A 24,924-nucleotide genomic window follows, 5' to 3' on the forward strand; every position below is an offset into this window, starting at 1 on the left:
TTGGGAGGTTGAGCCCAACCAAGAGTTTGAGGTTGCTGTGAGCTATGACACCAGGGTACTCTACCCAGGGCAACAGAGGAAACTTTGTCTTTAAAAAAAAAAACAAAAAAACACATCATTAAATTAAATTTAAATTATTATAAGAGATTGACAAAGATTCGAGGAACAGACATTGTCTTATACAATTGGTAGAAGAATGAACTAGAGCAACATTTCTGGAGAATGATTTGCCAACATGCCTTATCATTTTCCATGGCCTTTGACCTAGTATTCTACTTCTAAGAATTTACCCTAATACAACTATGAATGTCAGCAAAGATTTTAGCTATAAGAATGTTCATCACGGGCGGCCCCTGTGGTTCAGTGAGCAGGGCGCCGGCCCCATATACCGAGGGTGGTGGGTTCAAACCCAGCCCCGGCCAAACTGCAACAAAAAAATAGCCGGGCGTTGTGGCAGGCGCCTGTAGTCCCAGCTACTCAGGAGGCTGAGGCAAGAGAATCGCCTAAGCCCAGGAGTTGGAGGTTGCTGTGAGCCGTGTGACGCCACGGCACTCTACCGAGGGCAATAAAGTGAGACTCTGTCTCTACAAAAAAAAAGAATGTTCATCAGTGTTCTAGGCGGCGCCTGTGGCTCAGTGAGTAGGGCGCCAGCCCCAAATGCCGAGGGTGGCGGGTTCAAACCCAGCCCCGGCCAAGCTGCAACAACAACAAAAAAAAATAGCCAGGCATTGTGGCAAGCGCCTGTAGTCCCAGCTGCTCGGGAGGCTGAGGCAAGAGAATCGCGTAAGCCTAAGAGTTGGAGGTTCCTGTGAGCCGTGTGATGCCACGGCACTCTACCTGAGGGCGGTACAGTGAGACTGTGTCTCTACAAAAAAAGAAAAGAATGTTCATCAGTGTTCTAATAACAGCAAAAAATGAAAAACAATTTAACTATCTGAAAAATAGGAATTAGTTAAATTACAGTATATTGAATATTATACAGCCATTAAGAATGATCTAGTTGAAGAACACTGACATGGAAAGATGGTGAAGACAGGCTGTAAAGTAAAAGCAAGTTATAAATGGTATACCAGAATATGGTCATACCTTTTTTTATTTAAGATTCCCAACATTTTGAGAGGCCTAGGTGGGAGGATTGCTTGAGGCTGGAAGTTTTGAGACAAGTCTGGGCAACGTGGCAAACCCCCAACTCTACCAAAAAAAAAAAAAAAAATAGCCAGGCATAATGGGGTACACCAGTAATTCCAGCTACTTAGGAGACTAAGGTGGGAGGATTGCTTGAGCCCAAGAGATCAAGGATGCGGTGAGCTGTACTGCACTCTAGGCTGGGGGAGAGAGTGAGAGGTCTTAACAACAAATAAATAAAGGGCTGGGCATGCTAGCTCACGCCTGTAATGCTAGCACTCTGAGAGGCTGAGGCAGGTAGATTGCTTGAGCTCACGAGTTCAAGACCAGCCTGAGCAAGAGCAAGACCCTGTCTCTAAAAAGTATCCGGACTGGCTTGGCACTGGTAGCACAGTGGTTAAGGCGCCCCACATACACCAAAGTTCGCCAATTTGAACCCAGCCAGGCTAGCTAACCAACAATGACAACTGCAACAAAAAAATAGCTGGGTGTTGTGGTGGGCGCTGGGTGCCTATACTCCTGGCTACTTGGGAGGCTGAAGCAGGAGAATTGCTTGAGCCCAAGAGTTTGAGGTTGCTGTGAGCTGTGACGCCACAGCACTCTACCGAGGGCAACATAGTAAGACTCTGTCTCAAAAAAAAAAAAAAAAGTAGCCAGGCATTGTGGCAGGTGCCTGTAGTCCCAGCTTCTCGGGAGGCTGAGGCAAGAGAATCACCTAAGCCAAAGAGTTTGAGGTTGCTGTGAGCTATGACACACGGCACTCTACCAAGGGCAACATAGTGAGACTCTGTCTCAAATAAATAAATAAATAAAACAAAAAGTTCATTGCATAAACACAATGACTGGTAGAAAGACCTATACTAAAACCCTAACTGGATATTTTTGGTGGTTAGCATTAAAGGATCTTTCTGTTTGTTGTCTGAGGTTCCTAATTTTCTAATATGTGCATGGATCACTTTTGTGATGAGGGAAAAATTTTTTAAAGCCATTCTTAAGAAAAAGATATAAATAACTTGGCCACAAAATTCTCCCATACTCTGTTTGTCTTAAGAGAAAGACATTAGTTTATAACTAATAAGACATTTCACTCAACAAACACTAATTGAACTCCAATTATGCCCTAGGCATTCTTTTAGGCACTTGACATACATCAGTAAACAAAACATAGAAAGGTCCTTGCTCTTGGATAACTTATTTTCTGGCATTTCTGGCTTAAGCTTTTCCCACTTACATAATCAAAAAGGTACTTTTTCTGTTTTGTTTACCATCTTGGGGGTTTTTTAGTTGAAAGTCAAAGGTTTCTTTAGTCTCAGACTAACCAGAGCTGTTCTTAGAGAGTAGCTCGTGAGTATGAATAAATGGTTTAAAGAGAGTAGAAGACTAAGCTAGCAAGAATGGAAAATGTCATTAGGTCAGTACTTCCTGGACATTAAAGGACATGCCCTCAAAGGCTAAGGACATCGATCTCTGTGATCTTTGTGGAGCCTCTAAAAATCACAGAGTGTGTGCTGTAACATGATTCTGTGCTCAGAGAAGCACATTTTTATATAGTACATTATTGAAATCTTTAGTTTTCTAATGAAATAGCACAGCTATTACCTGGTTCCAACTATCAGATTATGCACTCCCAGACCTATTTCTTCATTGGTGAGTTGTCAGTTCTCCTTCCTCCCCTAACCTTCTCTCTACCATAATGATGTATCATATCTTTCAGCAAATAGTCTATTGCTATGGATAGATCATATGATTCAATCAGAATAGGGAATCTTGAATTTCAAGGTATAGCTTCTCTAGATGCCAATTCTATAGAATTAAAAATTAGGAGAGTTTGATACACATGGATTATTGGGCTTTTGGTACCCCCACAGTTCTCATTTCCATCATATCTTTCAGGTCTGCACTACAGAGTTTACACAAGGCTTGCGAAGTGGCCAGAATGCATAACTACTACCCAGGCAGCCTCTTTCTCACCTGGGTGAGTTACTATGAGAGCCATATCAACTCAGACCAATCCTCAGTCAATGAATGGAATGCTATGCAGGATGTGCAGTCCCATCGGCCCGACTCTCCAGCTCTCTTCACTGACATGTGAGTTTGCTAAGGATTATGGAAGCCCTCTCTCGTGTGTCCTAGAGAGTCATAGGGAACATGTTCCTCCCTAATATCTTCTCTTGAGGAATTAATCTTACCTAGTGATGTTAGTCACTGTCTACATAACATACCTGCCATACATAAAGCATCCTATTTATTCTTGGCCAGGCACAGTGGCTCATGCCTGTAATCCTAGCACTCTGGGAGGCTGAGGCAGGTGGATTACCTGAGCTCACAGGTTCGAGACCAGCCTAAGCAAGTGTGAGACCCCCGTCTCTAAAAAACAGCTGGGCATTGTAGCAGGCACCTGTAGTCTTAGCTACTCAGGAGGCTAAGACAAGAGAATCGTTTGCACCTAAGAGTTTGAGGTGGCTGTGAGCTATGACAGCATAGCACTCCACCAAGGGCAACAAAGTAAGACTCTGTCTCAAAAAAAAAATTTTTTTATTAAATTTAAAAAAGGAATCTTATTCTTTCTGTTGCCTGCAAAGACCTGAGCAGTTTCACCCCTGGCTCAGTAAAATTTCCACAGTCAAGAAATGCAATGCCGGGTGGCACCTGTGGCTCAGTCAGTAAGGCGCCGGCCCCATATACCGAGGGTGGTGGGTTCAAACCCAGCCCCGGCCAAACTGCAACCAAAAAATAGCCGGGCGTTGTGGCGGGTGCCTGTAGTCCCAGCTGCTCAGGAGGCTGAGGCAGGAGAATCGCTTAAGCCCAGGAGTTGGAGGTTGCTGTGAGCTGTGTGAAGCCACAGCACTCTACAGAGGGCCATAAAGTGAAAGTGAGACTCTGTCTCTACAAAAAAAAAAAAAAGAAATGCAATGCCATAAAATTCCATTATTCAGATTCCACTAGTTTGAAAGTTAAATGGAGTTGGGCTGATGTAGAGAAGCTTTTAGAGAGATATTTATAATACTTAAGAAAACAAGTTGTTTCCAGTTAACTTAAAATAAAGCCTAAGTTGTCAAGCTCAAGCTTTTTTTTTTTTTTTTTTTGGTAGAGACAAAGTCTCACTTTATTGCCCTCGGTAGAGTGCCATGGCATCACACAGTTCACAGCAACCTCTAACTCCTGGGCTGAAGTGATTCTCTTGCCTCAGCCTCCCGAGTAGCTGGGACTACAGGCGCCTGCCACAACGCCCAGCTATTTTTGGTTTGCAGTTCAGCCGGGGCCTGGGTTTGAACCTGCCACCCTCGGTATATTGGGCCAGTGCCTTACCGACTGAGCCACAGGCACCGCCCTCAAGCTACTTTTAAAAGTTAAAAAATTTTGATATTTTATCATTCAAGTGTCTTATTCTGCTCCACCTTTTTCTTGTTAAATCCTTGTCAGTAGATTTATCACCCTTGTGTACTATGAGTTGGATGAAGGCCTACAGTGAAATTGCTGTTTATTTCCTTTTTCAGTCTACGTGCTGAAATTTCTGTGACTATTTTGGAAATTCTTTTACACTTAGTTCCTGCTTTGGAAATTATTCAGGATGTTTATTTTGCTCTGAATTGGTCTTTCTGCACTTCCAAGGTATTCCACGGCTAGAATAGAAGATTAACTACTTAGTATTTGATCTCATAAACAGGATTCTCCTTCTGATTGCTAAAGTGCCAAAACAGTTCATGATTTTTTTTAAAGGTGTAATTTAGATAATAATCTAATAAGATAAGTGCTTTTTACAAGAAAAGGTGAAATTCCTAAGAATTGTGTGAAAGAAATAACCAGGAAAGCAATGGAATCTTCTTTGAACAGAGTGTTATTGGTGCTAAGACCTCCTTTTCAGTAGCCCTGCTCCTTTCAGGATTTCACAATAACTAAAATGATAAGGATTCATGGGAAATTTCATTGGTGACTTAATGCTTTATAGCTGGTTGCTGGGTTTCAGAGGAATGGATATCTCATCTAGCTCAGGAGAGCACATTTTAAACTAGACTCACATGACAGAGAGAAATCATTTTTCCTGATTTTACTAGAAAAGATTTGGAAACTATACATACACACACACAAAAAGTAAGGTTCCTCGTAATCTCTATATATCCCTAAGAAGAAAAACCTAAAATAATCCCTGGCACATAGTAAAGACTCATTAAATGTTGGTTTTTAGTATGTACAGTACAGTTCCAATTTTAAGATATATTTAATAAATATTCATCTATTCATATAAAAGATATATGGGAGCTGTAGGCTAGAGTATTAATAATAGTATCGCTGGGATTTTCAGTGATTTTCATTTTCTTTCTATTTTTATGTATTTTCCAAATTTTTCTCCAGCAAAATGGAGAGGAAAATATGTGTTTGTGTGTCATAATGCTTTTTCCATTCCCTTCTCCTCCTGAAGTTGGCTGGAAAAGCCTATGAAAGAATGCTGAGAATATAGGGAGAGTATGCCCCAAATGGACTTAAGTGCTCCACTATAAATAGTTTAAACAATAGAACCTCCATAGTTGACCATCTCCCTATATTGACCACCTCCTTAAGTTGACCTAATTTTCATAGACTTGACATGCACCACATGTACACATCAGTGCAATAGACCTAGCTCCTTACACTGACCACCTCCAAATGTTGACCAGTTGGTTAACTCTCTCGGGTAGTCAACTTATAGAGGTTCTACTGTTTTTTGTTTTTGGGGGGTTTTTTGAGACAGAGTCTTAAGCTGTTGCCCCGTAGAGTGCTATGGCATCACAGCTCACAGCAACCTCAAACTCTTGGGCTTAAGCAATTCTCTTGCCTCAGCCTCCCAAGTACCTGGAACTACAGGCACCCACCACAACACCCGGCTATTTTTTGGTTGTAGTTGTCATTGTTGTTTGGCAGGCCCAGGCTGGATTTGAACCTGCCAGCCCCAGTGTGTATGGCTGGTACCCTAGCCACTGAGCTACAGACACTGAGCCAGTTCTACTGTATTTAAAAATGCAAGGAAAGGACAAGGGTATATGGTGCCCCCAGTGTACATCAGGTGCTATGCCAGGCTCTTTATACGTAGTATCTCATTTAATCCTAAAACTCTCATGAGGCCAGGCATGGTGGCTCATAACGGTAGTCCTAGCAATTTGGAGAGCTGAGGCAGGAGGATTGTTTGAGCCCAGGTGTTTGAGGCTGCAGTAGGCTATGATTGGGCCACTATACTCCAGTCTGGGCAAAAGAGCAAGACCCCATCTCCTGAGGAAAAACAACTTTTTTTTTTTTTTTTTTGGAAACAGTCTCACTGTGTCGCCCTTGGTTACAGCTCACAGCAATCTCAAACTCTTGGGCTTAAGCGATTCTCTTGCCTCAGCCTCCCACGTAAAGGGCAACATAACGAGACTTTGTCTCAAAACACACACAAAAAAAGAAATACTAGTACAAAGAAATCTTAGCAGCTGTGTGCATGGATTAGATTCCCTACTTTCTTTTTCTTTTTTTTTTTTGAAGCTAGAGTGCTGTGGCATCAGCCTAGCTCACAGCAATCTCAAACTCCTGGGTTCAAGCATCCTCTGCCTCAGCCTCCCAAGTAGCTGGGACTACAGGTGCCCACCACAATGCCCGGCTATTTTTTGGTTGCAATTGTCATTGTTTAGCAGGCCTGGGCCAGCCTTGAACTCGCTAGCCTCAGTGCATGTGGCCGGCGCCCTACTCGCTGAGCTACAGGCACCAAGCCCAGTATTTCTTTTTTTTTTTTTTTTTGTAGAGACAGTCTCACTGTACCGCCCTCGGGTAGAGTGCTGTGGCGTCACACGGCTCACAGCAACCTCTAACTCTTGGGCTTAGGTGATTCTCTTGCCTCAGCCTCCCGAGCAGCTGGGACTACAGGCACCCGCCACAATGCCCAGCTATTTTTTTGTTGCAGTTTGGCCGGGGCTGGGTTTGAACCCGCCACCCTCGGCATATGGGGCTGGCGCCCTTCTCACTGAGCCACAGGCGCCGCCCCCAGTATTTCTTTTTAATAGAAGACTGAAATTATATATTTACTTTCTACCATTACCCATGTCAAGGAAAAAGGAAGCATGGATAAGAATTTTAATCCTAGTCAAGACAGGGATGCCTTGGTTGATTGAAGGGATATATAGCGCAGGTATTATCTGTGATCTGTAGAGTTCATGAGAAACTAAGTGCCCATTGGTGAGGAACCCCAAGGTTGTGGGGTTGGAACGTCCATCTTTAGAGATTACTGAAGCTATTTTTACAGCCTGCGATAAGGCTGTAGGCAGCTAAAGCAGGCAGGATGCCTGAAGGCTTAGTCCATTTCTATCTCCAAATAAGGAGGTACAGAGCAGATACCTTTCTTGAGTAGGTGGGGGGGTGGGTGGAGATGAGATACAAAGTGCTCTCTGTCACCCTCACTCAAATTCTGCATAATATGAAATAATGCTTTTAAAGAGAAGCATCCAGTTACATTGAACCAATACCTTTCTAGTAACTGGAATTTCATATTAATATTCTATGGGTAATTTTATTTATAAAAGAATCAGGGAAGCAACATAATCCAAAAGGTAGAATGTTAGGGTGAACTGATTCTTCTGCTAGTGTGGTTATCAGCATGTCATTTAACTTTTCAACTGTGTGTTTCCTTTATCTGGAAAGTGAAGGTAAGAATTTCACAAAGATATTGTGAGAGTTGTCATGAGAGGGAAAGCGTCTTTGATGGAAGGACTCTAGGTAGTTGATCCCTGCAACTTGTTTTGGAAGAGAATTTGCCTTATTGAAGCTGTAAGATCACTCCCCCCTTTTCCCCATTTTCTAGAAGCATGACAATGAATAATCCACATAGGGTGGCATTTTAGCTTACACAGAAGACCCAGTTCCATAGTGAGTCATACCACTGCTCTACCCAGCTTAATATTCTAGCTCATCAAATGATACCTAGAGGTGCTTAAAGGTGAAAGTATAGATGTGGCCATCCATTAAAGTATACTCCATTTGTGTCCACTCCATCACGGACATATACACGTGAATGCATTTAAGAATTTTTAGACACTTACGACCTCTTCAAGCAATAATTTCTATATGTTTATGTTCTTTTTCTTTTTCTTTTTTTTTTTTTTTTTTTGAGACAGAGCCTCAAACTGTCGCTCAAACATAGCAACCTCCAACTTCTGGGCTCAAGCGATTCTCTTGCCTCAGCCTCCCTAGTAGCTGGGACTACAGGCACCCCACACACAAAATGCCTGGCTATATTTTTGTTATTGCAATTCAGCCGGGGCTGGGTTTGAACCCTCCACCCTCGGTATATGGGGCCAGCACCCTACTCACTGAGCTACAGGTGCCACCCTATGTTTATATTCTATACATTCTGAAAGGAAGCTTTTAAAAATAACGATTTTATTTTTCCATACCTCTACAATATAAATTTGAGGGTAATAGAGGTAGGGCTTGCCAAAGTAGAAACATAATCAAATGGTATGTTCATTAACTTACTCAGATTTCTGCTTAAGAAAAATCATTATTTCTCTTCGCAGACCAACTGAACGTGAGCGAACAGAAAGGCTAATTAAAACCAAATTAAGGGAGATTATGATGCAGAAGGATTTGGAAAACATTACATCTAAAGAGGTAAGAGACCTTGAGTCCTCATTGTTCCAAGGCTAGGAGTGGTATAACAATAGAAATAGCACATGGTTGAAAGTACAGGAGGACTTTATAGAGATTAGTGTAACATGTCATTTTTGTTTCAGATCCGAACAGAGTTGGAAATGCAAATGGTGTGCAACTTGAGAGAATTTAAGGAATTTATAGACAATGAAATGATAGTGATCCTTGGTCAGATGGATAGCCCTACACAGATCTTTGAGCATGTGTTCTTGGTAAGTTTTAGGGCTACTTTAAGTACTATGCTGAAGCTAGCCCAAGTGAATTTATGGAGGACAACTACTAAATTTTATTATGTTTAAATAAAATGTAACTTACTTTAAAAACAAAGGTAATAAGTACTCAAACCTTACCACTTCCTAATTACTTTATCAATTTTAATTATCTGCATTAAGATTATTTACATTTAATATATGGTGGAAATGTTATGTGATGGTGTGCCACTGCTCAGCTCTTCCCAAGTCCTCATTCAATAACATTAAACTAGTAGATTAAAATTTTTCATGATGGGAGCCTGGTGAAGGGCTCATGCCTATAATCCTAGCACTCTGGAAAGCTGAAGCAGGAGGATCCGTTGAGCTCAGGAGTTGAAACCAGCCTGAACAAGAGGAAGATCCCCTTTCTGCTAAAAATAGAAAAATTATAGGCCTTGTGACCTGTGCCTATAGTCCCAGCTACTCAGGAGGCTGATGCACGAGGATTGCTTGGCCCAGGAGTCAGAGGTTCCAGTGAGCTATGATGACACCACGGTACTCTACCCAGGGTGACAGAGCAAGACTCTCTCAAAAACAAACAACAAAACCTTAAATTCAAAACCAAACCAGTCCACAGTAGTTTATACAGTGTATCCAAATAGGATGATCCTTTAATCTTACTCTTTCAGATCTGCCAAATGTGTCTAAGATCTGATACATAAGAGTAGACAGAGAGTATTGGACTGTTAAACATATGAAATTTTGTAGCTATATTTTGAGTACCCCCAAATACTTTTGTGATTACTAAAAAGTCAGAGACTAAAAATCGTTCCTCCTGGTTCCTGAACATTCAGGGACCTTGTAATTAGCTCAAGGAGACCTCTCCAACAGATGGATTAGGAAAACTTCTAAAATCCTTTTTATGTTAAGGTTCCAGTTTTTATCTGTACCACGTATTAGGAACAAGGTTAACAAGGGTAATTTAAATCAGTAGAAAATACTAAAACCTTATTTTATGTCCACTTCCCACACTCTTTGACCAAAAAGGCTAACAACATAATCAGGCTGGGCGTGGTGTCTCACAGCTATAATCCTAGCACCCTGAGAGGCCAAGGTGAGCAGACTGCTTGAGCTCAGGAGTTCCAGACCAGCCTAAACAAGAGCAAGATCCCATCTCTACTAAACATAGAAAAACTAGCCAAGCATAGTGGTATATGCCTGTAGTACCAGCTACTCAGGAGGCTGAGGCAGGAGAACTGCTTGAGCCCAAGAGTTTGAGGTTGCCATGAGCTATGCTGATGCCACAGCACTCTACCCAGGGCAACAGGGTGAGAGACTCTGTCTCAGAAAGAAAATATAAAGTTTATTTAAAAAAAAAACAAAATCAGGGTGGCGTCTGTGGCTCAGTGAGTAGGGCGCCGGCCTCATATACCGAGGGTGGTGGGTTCAAGCCCAGCCCCGGCCAAACTGCAACAAAAAAATAGCCGGGTGTTGTGGCGGGCGCCTGTAGTCCTAGCTGCTCAGGAGGCTGAGGCAAGAGAATCGCGTAAGCCCAAGAGCTGGAGGTTGCTGTGATGTCATGGCACTCTACCGAGGGCGGTACAGTGAGACTCTGTCTCTACAAAAAAAAAAAAAAAAAATCAGGCTCAGCGCCTGTAGTTCAGTGGCAAGGGCGCCAGCCACATTCACTGGGGCTGGCGGGTTCGAACCTGGCCTGGGGCCTGCCAAACAACAATGACAAATATAACAAACAAACAAAAATAGCCAGCGGTTGTGGCAGGCACCTGTAGTCCCAGCCTCTTCGGAGGCTGAGGCAAGAAAATCACTTAAGCCAAAGAGTTTGAGGTTGCTGTGAGCTATGACATCACAGTACTCTACTGAGGGTGACATAGTGAGACTCTGTCTCAAAAAAAAAAAAAAAATCAATTAGTTTGAATTTCATATCCTTTCTCTGGGGAAGACATTTGTGAACTGAAATGATTAGAAGTTGGGAAATAGAAAAGCACAGGAACTGACTAAACTGGATCACCTCACTTCTGAATATTCAAAAGTTTATTTCATGAGGCAGTCTTTGTGTCGTTGAAAGCTTGTGCCTTGAAATAACTGCTTGATATTTTATTATATGTGTCTCTAGAGTGAGTCATAGTGGTATGAAATTACTCACAAAAAGCTGCATGTTAGAAGGGAACTGCTTTTCCATTACTTTAACTTGACCAGAATGTAACATATATTGTTATTTCTGAACACAGATCAAACTGCAGAATTGTCATTGGCTTTTCCATTTATAAGGCACCTGGCTTTGTTGTTTCTTGTGTATACTTCCACAAGGATTTAAACATATCTGGCTCTTGTATTGTCAGAGAAAAAATCTTTATTCTATCTATAGATAACTTATGAATCTTTCATTCAAATGAGTCAAGCTCTCAACTCTCTCCTTCTAACCTAATTTTTATGAAGGGCAAATGACTATAGCCCCAAAATGCTCATGTTAGAAAATGACTAAAGCTATAAACCTGGAAGTCACCTTCCCATTGAGCTTGGATTTGAACACCTGTCTTAAAAGAATATAGACATGATAAATACCAAATACAGTTAATTTCTGACTGACCAACCTGTTCATTTCAGGCACACTTCCCTGTGTATCTGATACCACCCACTAAAAAACTGCTTCCTCCTCAAGTGGTATATTTTAGGGCATAGAAGCAAATTTTAATAGTACTGTAAGCAGAAAGAATAATCTAATTCCCCTAAAATTACATTTCCCTAATCAACCACAAATACATTTTTGAGTATTTATAGATTCATTCTGTGACTTGATGATAAGATTTTAGGCATCTTCTGTCTTGAGGTTGTTTTTTTTTTTTCTTTTGAGACAGTCTCTCACTATGTCACCCTCAGTAGAGTGCTGTATCATCATAGCTCACAGCAACCTCTAACTCTTGGGCTTAAGTGATTCTCTTGCCTCAGCCTCCCAAGTAGCTGGGACTACAAGCACCTGCCACAGTGCCAGGCTATTTTTAGAGACAAGATCTCACTCTGGCTGAGGCTGGTTTCGAACCTTTGAGCTCAGGCAATCTACCCACCTTGGTCTCCAAGAGTGCTAGGATTATAGGCGTGAGCCACTGCACCTGGCCTTGAGTTATTTTTTTTCTTATTACAGAAATAATTTATGCCATTGTAGAAAATTTTAGAAGATAGTCAGTTATTATGTTTAATCATTATCAGAAGACAAGTAATCACTGTTACCTTTGTTGCCTTCCAACATTATATAACAATCATTTTCACTTTTATATGTATATATATGTATGTGTTTGTTTATACACATTCACATATATGTTATGTATGGACTTTTATTTTTTTTTAGAGTTTTAGGTTCACAGCAAAATTGAGCAAAAGGTTAGCCAGGCACAGGGGTACACTCCTGAAGTCCTAGCTACTTGGGAGGCTGAAGCAGGAAGATTGCTCGAGCCCAAGAGTTTGAGGTTATAGTGAGCTATGATCACACCACTGTACTCCAGCAAGGTTCTGTCTTTTAAAAAAATCAATGAGCAGAAGGTACAGAGATTTCCTTCCCATACACCTCCTGCCCCCACATCTCCACAGCTTCCCCCATTATCAACGTCCTTCACCAGAGTGGTACATTTGTTACAACTTACATCAGCACATCATTGTCAACCAAAGTCCATTGTTTACATGAGGGTTCATTCTTGGTATTATACATTATATGTTTCTTGGTGGCTTCCCTTCGTTTCCATAGCCATATCCTATGTCCAAATCCCTATCTCTTCTCTAGTAAGTCTCTTCCCTGCTCGTTTTCCCAACAATTGACATGGAAAAAAAGGTCTTATTATAGTCGCAAATGGTGGTGTTAGTTTTCTGCAAAGTCATCTCCTCTTGTGCATAGCTGCCATGCCTAGAGTTCAACCAGATTGTGTGAAGAGAAGCAGCAGGATTTCTCCCTCCCTTTGGAAGAATGCTCAGCTCTGCAGCGTACTGCACATGAAGATATGTTTATTTGGAAAGTTATCCAGCTGGTATGGAAAGGGAAAGTGTAAGCAGAGTTTAAAGAAAATCTACAGTGAGAAGAGAGGATTGATTGGTGGGAAGCCAGAATGTTTCTTAAAAAAGAGGTCTTCCACACCCTTATGCGCATACCACTTCTCTGAGCTAAAAGGCTTTGCCCAAAAAAATTTCAGTATCAAAGTTCTTCCGGAGGCTGTTCAGTTTGGCTGAGAAAAAGCTAGATGTGATCAGAGACCCTTTGCAGAAAAGCAACCACTTTCTTAGTTAAACAAAGGAAACAAGAATATTGGACATATAACCAGTAATTTTGCTCATGAATGTAAAAGCAATCAGAATTTTTACTACTGATTATCTTTCTCAAGATTTGACATTACGGCTCTTTTTTTTTTTTTTTTTTTTTTGAAACAGAGTCTCACTGTGTCACCCTCAGTAGAGTGCCATGGCGTTACTGCTCACAGCAACCTCAAGCTCTTGGGCTTAAGTGATTCTCTTGCCTCAGCCACTCAAGTAGCTGAAACTACAGGTGCCTGCCACAACACCCAGCTATTTTTTTGTTGTAATTGTCATTGTTGTTTGTCAGGCCTGGGGCAGGGTTCAAACCTGCCAGCCTCGGTGTATGTGGCCGGCACCCTAACCTCTGAGCTACAGGCACCAAGCCATTACAGATCTTTTTATAATAGTATTTCCTTTTAAAAGAAAAATTCAGCATCAAATTGGTTATTTTTATTGTAGATGCAGAGAAATGGAGTGTGTATGAGTAGAAGAGATAATAATCAAATAGATTATTTTAATCCTATTTGTGATTTTTGTCCCTGAACTGGAAATGTATGGCATAAACTTCTCTTAGAAGAAAAAGTTAAAGACAGAATTCAGTTTAATGCCTGCCTTCCTGGAGGTTAGATCTGCACTTTGCTTTGCATAGTGAATGCAGTTTAATGCCTTTAAACTCTTTAAAAAAAAAAAAATGTTTACCTTTTCAAAAGACACTAACAGATAACTCAAAGATGGAAAATGGACCTTAAACATTGAAAAAGTTGTTCACCTCTAGTCATAAGAGAAATGCAAATTAAAACTACACTGAGATAACATTTTGCAACTTTCAGATTGGCAAAAATTCAAAACTTTAACCACATATTTTATTAGTGTGATTGTGGGGAAAGTGGCACTCTCATGCATAGTGGTAGGAACACAGAATTGTTTCAGCCTCTAGAGAGGGAAGTTTATCAGTGTCTACCAAAATTGCATTTAACCTTTGACCTAGCAATCATTCTTCCACAAGTATGAAACATCATTCATAGGAGAATAAACTATTATGTCACTACCCAATGAAGTACTATGCAGAAGTAAGAGTAAGGAAGAGCTTTATGAACTGTTATATGGAGTGGTTTTAAGGATATATTATTGTAAAGTGAAGGCAAAGAACAAAAATGTAGTATACTACTTCTATGTAGGAATTGGTAGTATCAGTAAGAAGTAGTAGTATGTATTTTTGCTTATATTTTTTCAAAATAAGACATAAATCAAAATTAATGAAACGGTTACTATGGGAATTGAAGAGATAATGGTAGGAGTGAGACTTCTAAATTTACCTCATAATAAACTTTTGAGTTTCAATCATGTAAAAGTTTTGCATCCTCAAAAATTTAAACTAGGCCCAGTAGCTCATACCTATAGTCTTGACACATTGGGAGGCTAAGACAAAAGCTTCTCTTGAGACTAGGAGTTTGAGACCAGCTTAGGCAACATAGTGATACCCCATCTCTACACAAAAATAAAAAAATAGGGCTGAGTGCAGTGGCTCACGCCTGTAATCTCAGCACTTGGGAGGCCAAGGTGGGTGAATTGCCTTCAGCTCACAGGTTCGAGACCAGCCTGAGCCAGAGAAAGACCTCGTCTCTAAAAATAGCCGGGCGTTGTGGGGGGCGCCTGGCTACTCAGGAGGCTGAGGCAAGAGAGTCGCTTAAGCCCAGGAGTTTGAGGTTGCTGTGAGCTATGACATCTCAGTACTCTACCAAAGGTGGCAAAGTGAGACTCTGTCTCAAAAAAAAAAAAAAAAAAAAATTTATATAGACATGGTAGTGTGCTGCTATAGTCCCAGGTACTTAAAAGATGCTGAGGCAGAAGGATCTCCTGAAGCCTAGGAATTCAAAACTGCATTGAGCTATGATTTCATCACTGTACTCTGCCCTGGGCAACACAGTGAGACCCTGTCTCTTAAAAAAAGTTTTTTGTTTGAAAACATGTACCTATAGTTCCAGCTACTCAGTCAGGAGGTTGACGTGGGAGGCTCACTTGAGTCCAGGAGTTTGAGGGTGCCATGAGCTATGATGATAACACTGTACTCTAGCCTGGGTGTCAGAGTGAGACCTTGTCTCAGACACACACACACACACACACAATTAGGAGCAAATTAACTCAAATGTTTATCAAGTTGATAACTTCACAGAAGTTAATTCAAATAAGTTTTAAGCATGATTCTCTGATTATACCCCTTAGTGAGATATTACAAAGAAAATTAATAGGTTGTTGGTTGTTGTGTTGTATTGATATAATAATGTTGAATTTATTTTGTAAGAAGAGCAAATAAATGATTAAGAACCAAGGTTCTGACTGTGGATTAGGTTGGGGGAAGATAAGAGAGTGAGGAAGAACACTGTGGTATTGACTTTGAACTGGAGGACCAATGTAAAAATCAGTGGGGGGTTTTTTTTGTTTGTTTTTTTAAACTCAGGGGTTTTTTTTGTTGTTGTTGTTTTGGTTCTTTGAGATGAAAGCTGTCGCCCTGGGTAGAGTGCTGTGGCATCACAGCTCACAGCAACCTCTCAACTCCTGGGCTCAACTGATTCTCCTGCCTCCACCTTCCAAGTAGCTGGGACTACAGGCATCCGCCACAACGCCTGCCTATTTTTTGGTTGCAGCCATCATTGTTCTTTGGTAGGCCTGGGCTGGATTCGAACCCGCCAGCTCAGGTATATGTGGCTGGCGCCTTAGATGCTTGAGCCACAGGTGCCGAGCCATAAACTCAGATTTTTTGATAGAAATTTTCCTAGTTCTGGCCAGGCATGGTGGCTCATGCCTGTAATCTTAGCACTCTGGGAGGCTGAGGCAGGATTCCTTGAGCTTAGAAGTTCAAGACCAGCCTGAACAAGACCAAGACCCCATCTCTACTAAAAATAGAAAACTTAGCTGGGCATTGTTGCAAGTACCTGTAGTCCCAGGTACTTGGGAGGCTGAGGCAAGAGGATTGCATGAACACTGGAGGTGGCTTTGAGCTGGGCTGACGCCATAGCACTCTACCCAGGATAACAGAGAGAACAAAACAAAAAAAAAAAAGAAAGAAAGACATTTTTCTAGTTCTTTCCACTGAAAAGTTTTAGAAGTAGTGACACCTGATAGTTAAGAACATACCAATTAATGCCCAGATCTTGATTACAAAATATCATTCTCCATTAAAAGAAGCCAGGACTCTTTGGAGAGATAGCTGATTTTATCTACTCCCAAAGTGAATTATGGAACAACTTTTTGTACCAGCAGGCAAGGAAATACTTTAAGACTAAAGGGCCATAGTAAAAGGAGACAGCTTTAAGAGATATTCACTGGCTAAATTTGAGACAATTCAACTGTCCAAAATAAGTATATAATGATGGTAATGAATTATGCTAACTACAAAAAGAATTCAAATGCCCATAGTGACACCCAAAGAAAGGATGGAAGAACTAGCTAGATGGAACGGTGTTTAATACACAAGATCAGCAATTGATGCTAAAACCACAAGGTAAAGTAACTATGAGACAGGATGTTCACATGGATCCAAAAATTACTAATATTCATACATTACTAATTAATTCTAAAGAAGCCTTTACAATAGAGGGATGTGGCAGACACAAAGGTACCTTGACAAAGAATCAAACAAATACAAACTTACTATGATAGATAATGGGACAAATTAACATGTGCCTCCTGATTTGATGCAATAGGACACACACAGCACCATCCTTGCTATATGTATGTATGTATGTGTGTGTGTATATATATATATATTTTTTTTTTTTTTTTTTTTTTGAAACGGTCTTGCTTTTTTACCTAGGCTAGAGTATCATGGCTTCATTCCAGCTCATAGCAACGTCAAACTCCTGGGCTCAAGTAATCTTCCTGCCTCAGCATCCTGAGTAGCTGAGACTACAGACACTCAACTAATTTTTTCCATTTTTAGTAGAGATAGGGTCTTGCTGTGCTCAGACTGGTCTTGAACTCCTGAGCTCAAGGGCCTCCTGCTTTAGCCTCCCAGAGTGCTAGGACTACAGGCCTGAGCCACCATGCTGAGCCTCATCATTGTAATATTCTTGCCAAAAAATGTTTGACTTGAATATAATCCAATAAATCCACAGTGTGAGGAATTCTCCAGGATAACAAACCTGAGTCTACAAAAATGTCAATATTGTGAAAGGACCCCCCCAAGTAGAAATGGGCTGTTCTAGATTAAAGGATAGAGGATAGTGAAATATCAAATAAATGCAAAGAATAATCCTTGGTTGAGTGACTGTAAAGGACATTTGTGGAAATTCAAATATAGATAGTATATTAAATTATTAATGTTGTAGGTGTGATGATGGTATTATGTAAGAAAATGTTCTTAGAGGATATATGCTCAACTGCTGAAGTGTCATGATGGTCAAATTGCTTTCAAATGGTTAAGGGAAGAAAAGTGTGGTATATACTGGAAGAAAAGGGAAAGAGGGAGAGAAAGCAAATGTGGCAAAATATTAATTAATGTCTTTCAGGTAATATGTAGAACCCTCACAAAATTTGCCATTTATTAAAATTTTACATATCATGCTTTCCTCATTTTTTGATAGAAGCTATTTCACATACACTCTCTTTTTCCACACACGTTTGTCTCCCCTCCCCCTTTGTTTAGGTACAACTTAACACACTAGAAAGAGTATGGGTTTTGGAATCAGATCTAGGTTTAAGGCATAATAATGCTTCTTTGTTCATTCAACAAGTGTTTATTTGGAAGGTGGATTTCTATAGGGAACAAGAGACCTGGTTCCTGCCCTCAAGGAGCTCATATGATAGTGGAAGAAATAATTAGAAATAAGCACATAAATAAATATATAAGTGTGAATTGTGATACATGCTATTGAAAAAAAATATCAGATTACTATGAGCAAGAAGTGAAGAAGACACCTAATTATACTGCATCATGGTCAGATACTTTTCCTACTTTTCTGAGCAAGAATTACTTAATTTCTATAAGAGTTGGTTTTCTTGGGGCAGCGCCTATGGCTCAGTGAGTAGAGCAGTGAGTATACAGAGGGTGGCAGGTTCAAACCCAGCCCCGGTCAAACTGCAACAAAAAATAGCCAGGCGTTGTTGTGGACACCTATAGTCCCAGCTACTTGGGAGGCTGAGGCAAGAGAATCACCTAAGCCCAAGAGCTGGAGGTTGCTGTGAGCTATGACACCATAGCACTCTACCAAGGGTGACAAAGTGAGACTCTGTCTCTAGAAAAAAAAAAAAAAAAAGAGTTGGTTTTCTTATCTGTAAAAATGAAGATGAAGATAACTTTCTCTGTCAATTGTGAAAACTGAATGTGATGATGTAGAAAGTATTTGGCACTGGGAATCACTAAGTTGATATTATTAGCCTTATTTTTAAAAACTCTGCTTCTTCCCTCACAGGACTCCTTTTCAAGTGTAGTATTTGGTTGATTTGCTAATAACCCCTAACTTTGTCCCTGTCTTTTTGCCTCCTAGGGCTCAGAGTGGAATGCCTCCAACTTGGAGGACTTACAGAACCGAGGGTAAGCACACAGAGCAGTTGCTGACACTCCCATGAGACAGAAGTCTTTTTGTTATCTTTACATTTTTCCCCATGAAAAATGTAAAGTATCAGTGGGTAACTTTAATATTTCTTTTTTTTTTTTTTGAGGCAGAGTCTTACTTTGTTGCCCTCAGTAGAGTGCGTGACATCATAGCTCACAGCAACCTCCAACTCTTGGGCTTAAGCAATCCTCTTGTCTCAGCCTCCCAAGTTGCTGGGACTACAGGCACCCGCCACAACACCCAGTTATTTTGTTGTTGTTGTTGTTATTGTAGTTGTCGTTGTTTGGCAGGCCCAGGCCGGGTTCAAACCTGCCAGCCCCAGTGTATGTGGCCTGCGCCCTAGCTGCTAAGCTACAGGCGCTGATCCAGTAACTTTAATCTTAAGAGTATCTTCCAACTGATTCTGATTAGATGTAATATAAAAAAAAAAATAGAAACAGGGCCTGGTATGGTGGCTCACACCTTTAATCCCAGTGCTTTGGAGACTGAGGTGAAATGCTTGCTTGAGGCCAAGAGTTTGAGACCAACCTGGGCAACATGACTGGACGCCTATCTCTACAAAAAGTCCTGCCTGGGGTGGGGAGGAGACAAAAAAAAAAAAAAAGAAACAGATATTCTCCCACTGTTTCTTCCCCTACCTCCCAAGACAGATCAGGTTTCTAATGGAAAGGCTTTCAGCAACAAATCTAAAAATCTTTGGTTCTATGTAAAATCAAATATAGTTTTTGGTTCCTATTTTTATGTTGGAATACACAGAACTGCATATGTTAGGTTCACAGAGCTGTTCATTCAATATTTATTAAGAATCTTCTAAGGGACAAGCACAGTGCCAGGTGCTAGGGCTCTGCAGATAATTAAGACTCCCTATCCTCTTATAGTAATCTGTTTGAAGACTAAGTAGGTTATGAATGTAAAATGGACAAACTTCTGAAATGAACAGTAAGACCTACCTTATATTAAAAAAATTGTTCCTAAGCAGCATGGTTATTGAATTTGATTGTAGCAATTGAAACTAACAATGAGCATTCAGCAACCAAAAAGCTTCCTTTCTTCCCTTACTTGGTGCCTACTAAATTTCTCATTGAACTTCACCTTAGGAAGTCAGATCATCCCAGTAAAAGAAGAAAAAATCATGTCTGAAATTTGCCATGCTAACTCTTCATTATGGATAAGGCCAGCTGAGATTCAGAGGTAGTGTTGGCTACCTGACTGGTTGCTAGCTGCCTGTTTTCTCAAGTACAAGTCAGCTTCTGGTTATCTTTACCATTAGTAGTCCCTACTTTTTCCCCTAGAAGAAAGATATTTTATAGTTGCTAATATGAACTTGGAACAGTATTTAAACCAAATGATTACACAGAGAATTCCAGGGGGAAAATCTGATTGCTTAATTTCAAATATGAAAATAGAACTTGGAATTTTTTTTTTTTTTTTTTTGACATAGAGTCTCACTATGTCGCCCTCGGTAGAGTGCTGTGGTGTCGCAGCTCACAGCAACCTGAAGCTCTTGGGCTCAAGCAATATTCTTGCCTCAGCCTCCCAAGTAGCTGGGCCCACCACTAAGCCCAGTTATTTTTTGTTGCAGTTGTCACTGTTGTTTTAGCTGGCCCCAGCCGAGTTTGAATCTGCCAGCCTCCATGAATGTGGCTGGCACCATAACCACTGTGCTATGGGTGCTGAGCCGAAATTTTTTTTCTTTTATTGAGACAGACTCTCACTCAGTCGCCCTGGGTTTGAATGCTATGGTGGTATAGCTCACAGCAACCTCAAACTTTTTTTTTTTTTGAGACAGAGCCTCAAGCTGTCGCCCTGGGTAGAGTGCTGAGGCATCACTGCTCACAGCAACCTCCAACTCATGGGCTTAAGAGATTCTCTTGCCTCAGTCTCACAAGTAGCTAGGACCACAGGCACCTGCCACAACACCCGGCTATTTTTTTTGGTTGCAGCCATCATTGTTGTTTGGTGGGCCCTGGCTGGATTGGAACCGGCCAGCTCAGGTATATGTGGCTGGTGCCTTAGCCGCTTGAGCCACAGGCACCAAGCCAGCAACCTCAAACTCTTGAGCTCAAGTGATCCTCTCTTGCCTCAGCCTCCCAAGTAGCTGGGGCTACAGGCGCCCGCCACAACGCCTGGCTATTTTTAGAGACGAGGTCTTGCTCTTGGTCAGGATGCTCTTGAACTCCTGAGCTCAGGCAGTCTGCCTACCTCAGCCTCCCAGAGTACTAGAATTACAGAGAACTTGGAAATTTTATTTTATTTATTTATTTATTTGGTTTTTGGCCGGGGCTGGGTTTGAACCCACCACCTCCGGCATATGGGACCAGCGCCCTACTCCTTGAGCCACAGGCACCGCCCAGAACTTGGAAATTTTAAATTGGTAAAATTGAGTTTAGAGTTCTTGAAGGCAGAGACTCTATCTTAGTCTCGAACCTGTGAAATCAGGCAATCCACCTGCCTCAGCCTCCCAAGTGCTGGGATTACATGCCTAAACCACCATGCCTGGCCAAGGTAAGGCCTCTTGATTCAACTAGAGTAATAACATTGTATCTACTTAAAATCTGTTCAGGAGTGAGGCAGAGTTTTTGACGACCTCCTCCTAAATCAACAGTCAAGATTTAAAAATTCTGTCATTTTGGGAAACCTAGATAAAGTGTTGAACGTGAAATCCGAAGATTTGATACAGTGATGCTTGTCAGATGTATTAGAATCATATCACATGTATATACACTCTGGTTTCACAATATAACCCCAGTTAGGGATGAAACCCATTCATCTCTACTTTTTTTTTTTTTTTTTTTGAGACAGAGTCTCACTATGTCACCCTTGGTAGAGTGCTGTGGTATCACAGCTCACAGCAACCTCAAACTCTTGGGCTTAAGTGATTCTCTTGCTTCAGCTTTCCAAGTAGCTGGGACTACAGGCGCCTACTATTTTTTTAGAGTTGGGGTCTCACTCTTGCTCAGGCTGGTCTCGAACCTGTGACCTCAGGCGATCCACCCGCCTTGGCCTCCCAGAGTACTAGGATTACAGGCATGAGTCACCGTACCCAGCCAATGTGTTTGATTTTTAAACTGGAAAAGAAAAAAAAAAAAGTATGGTAATGGATTTTGATGCTCAGTTAAAAAAAGATTTTTGTCCCAGAAAAATTGACCCTAACCACTTGACCCTAACCACAGAGTTGGTTAGCTATGGCTCTTTCTGCAGTCATTTGATTGACTTCAGATATTGGGTTTATAGAATACCCCTCACTGGGTTCTGAGGAAGAAAGAACTTCTTAGAGAGAAATGAATGAATCTGTATTGTACTGAGTAAACTCTAATAATGTCTGTGTCCCACAACATTAAGAAAAGGTAATACTTGCTAAATTAAACATTTATTGAGATTGTGTAGTGAGCAAGAGAAGAAATTTGTAGTGGAAAAACCCTTTTTTGCAAAAATCTCCTTATGGGAGAACCCTCAGACACATTGCTGCTGTAGCAGCCAGGAATGCAGCCAGAGGGATGAGGTCCAACTTTTCTTTGACCCTCCCAGCCCTGGCCTCATTTGCCTTTCATGTAGTTTAGAAGGAGTAATAGAGAAAAGCCTAACAATCTGGCATTGAGAAAAATAAGAGGCAATCTTTCCTTTTCTGTTTTTTTCTCAGGGTACATGTCAATAGTCTGATTTTATACAAATGACTTCCAAAGAAGAAATTATAGTGCTGGTAATTTTAGTGACAGAATTTATCAGATTATAGGCCTTAGGTTGAGTCTTTGGAGTAAAATACAAGGCATACATGTATTTTCAAATGACTGTCAAGACAAGATTATGTGGTCAGACATAAAATGAAATTTAAATGTTGAACCTGGCAGATAGCTTTTTACTTAATAACTCCATGGTGCCCAGGTATGCCCAGGATCCTGTTATATAAATTCTCTACTGAATAAATATAGCCTCTTAGTTTTCTAGTCTTCCTCTTTAATTTTGTATTTAATTTCAGCCTATGGAGTATACTAGTTTTAAATAAGAAATTACTGGGGGTTGGATTAACCCTGAGTTGTACAACACATATTCTCCTTTGGTTTCCTTATAGAGTGCGGTATATCTTGAATGTCACTCGAGAGATAGATAACTTCTTCCCAGGAGTCTTTGAGTATCATAACATCCGGGTATATGATGAAGAGGCAACAGATCTCCTGGCTTACTGGAATGATACTTATAAATTCATCTCTAAAGCAAAGTAAGTAATATCCACACACATATTTTGACCCCTGTTCCTCTTGCCCTATACATGCCTCACACCTGAGGGCTATAGATAACTTACTGATGGTGTTCAGGGAAAAGAAAGTAAAAAAGGAAGGGGACTGAGTTTTTTTAGTCCCAGACAAAAGAATAGTGACTTAATACTTACTTTCCTAATAAGTAAATGAAGCCTCTAAGATGATGACCTCATATTGGCTATTTCCACTGAGCACAAAATTAAAGAGAACAGACTTACATTGCAGCAAAAGAAATAGAAATTGAGAGAAGGAAGAAATTCTGAATAAAATTCTTTTCCTAGTCTTTTACTTTATTTTTATGATAGTCTAAGTGACCCTTCAAGAGAAGAGCCAAAGTAAATGAAACTAATCAGCTGTTTTAGTGAAACTGTTTATTGTTAATTTAGTGTTTAGTGTCACTATGTCAACATTGCATTTTTTTTTAAGTCCCTGGGAATTTTCTTGCTGATCCTATTTATTCCTTCACTAGAAGGAACCAAAAATGAGCTTGTTGACCATCTTCCCCTTACAGTAAGACTACATTCAAATCATCACTGACAGATGAGCAATGCTTGTTTTTGAAAGTCCTTCTTCAAGAATGATTCTACATCCTTCTTAAGGACTTTCATGGGTCAGGAAATTCTTTGTCTTAGTTACTCTGAATCCTTAAACTCTAGCATTCAGCCTATTTCTTTAGTCTGTAGGCAACCCCTAAAAGACTGTTTTATATTCTTGAAGCCTGTTAAGAAATTATTCCCAGGGGTAGGGTGCCTGTGGCGCAAGGGGTAGGGCACCAGCCCCATATGCCGGAGGTTGTGGGTTCAAACCCAGCCCAAAAAAAGAAATTATTCCCAGTAATAGTACTATTCATGGGATGCTTACTATGTGCCAGGTACTTTATAGATATTCTCATGTTTTCTAAACCCAGAGAGACAGATACTGTCATTTTCTTTCTTTTTTTTTTTAAGAGACAGAGTAGAATCTCACTTTGTCGCAATTCTCTTACCTCAGCCTTCTGACTAGCTAGGACTACAGGTACCCACCACAACATCCAGCTATTTTGTTGTTGTTGTTGCAGTTTGGCTGGGGCCAGGTTCGAACCTGCCACCCTTGATATATGGGTCCAGTGGCCTACTCACTGAGCCACAGGCACCGCCCGATACTGTCATTTCCTTATACAGATGAGAATAGACTGTAAAGATGAGATTCAGAGAGATGAAATAAAGTGGTGAAGATAAGACTTGAACCAAGATGATGTCTCATTTCCAAGTCCATCAAGTGTATAGGAATAATCTAGTTCCTTATGGAAGAGGGACTAGAAAAAAAATAGGCATTTGTCAGGGTCTCAGCCAAACAGGCTAGAATTTAAAGGCCCAGGTCCCAATGAAAAGAAAAGCTAATTCCAGCTGAGATTAGGGAGAGAAACATGAGGCATCCAGAGCATAACTAGAGGCATTCAATCTCAGGTTCTTTAAGCATAGGTCAGTACCTGGCAGTTAGTGCTTCATTGAATGCTCCTGTGTCTCACCCTAATGAAGACCCCACTTCTTACTGCCATGCCAGGCTTAATCTGAATGATCTAGCATGGGAATAAGGGCTGGAATTGAGGGTGGAATTGAGTTAACTGAGAACTGACTTCAGATCCTTCATTATATGTGTTAGAAGCCATCCACCGAAAACTCTTCAGTTGAAAACATGTATGTTTTCATGGGAGCGTCTTCCATAACTATATTTTACTTAGAATTGTCCAATTTTGAGCATCTTCCATGCCTACAGGCATAGACTTGCAATTTGATGCATTAAATTTGTCAGAGCTTGATGAGAAAATACAGAGCACATGTCTAAACATCCATCTGAGTCACTGCATTG

The 24,924-nt window shown here is 40.7% G+C and overlaps 1 protein-coding gene across 6 annotated transcripts in view; it reads left to right on the forward strand.

The window, feature by feature from the left end:
• Positions 1-24,924, forward strand: part of SSH2 (slingshot protein phosphatase 2) — a 294,781-nt gene that overhangs the window by 247,011 nt on the left and 22,846 nt on the right. For all 6 annotated transcript variants that reach the window (XR_008375703.1, XM_053570907.1, XM_053570906.1 and 3 more), the window contains 5 exons: positions 3,019-3,213; positions 8,646-8,739; positions 8,862-8,990; positions 18,752-18,798; positions 22,890-23,036. Coding sequence is in view for 5 of the 6 variants with exons in the window: in XM_053570907.1 (XP_053426882.1) it covers positions 3,019-3,213; positions 8,646-8,739; positions 8,862-8,990; positions 18,752-18,798; positions 22,890-23,036 (612 nt within the window). In the remaining variant the exon portion in view is untranslated. The remainder of the gene's footprint in view (positions 1-3,018; positions 3,214-8,645; positions 8,740-8,861; positions 8,991-18,751; positions 18,799-22,889; positions 23,037-24,924) is intronic.

This window comes from Nycticebus coucang, chromosome 18 (assembly GCF_027406575.1).
Source record: "Nycticebus coucang isolate mNycCou1 chromosome 18, mNycCou1.pri, whole genome shotgun sequence".
Classification (NCBI taxonomy): Eukaryota; Metazoa; Chordata; class Mammalia; order Primates; family Lorisidae; genus Nycticebus; species Nycticebus coucang.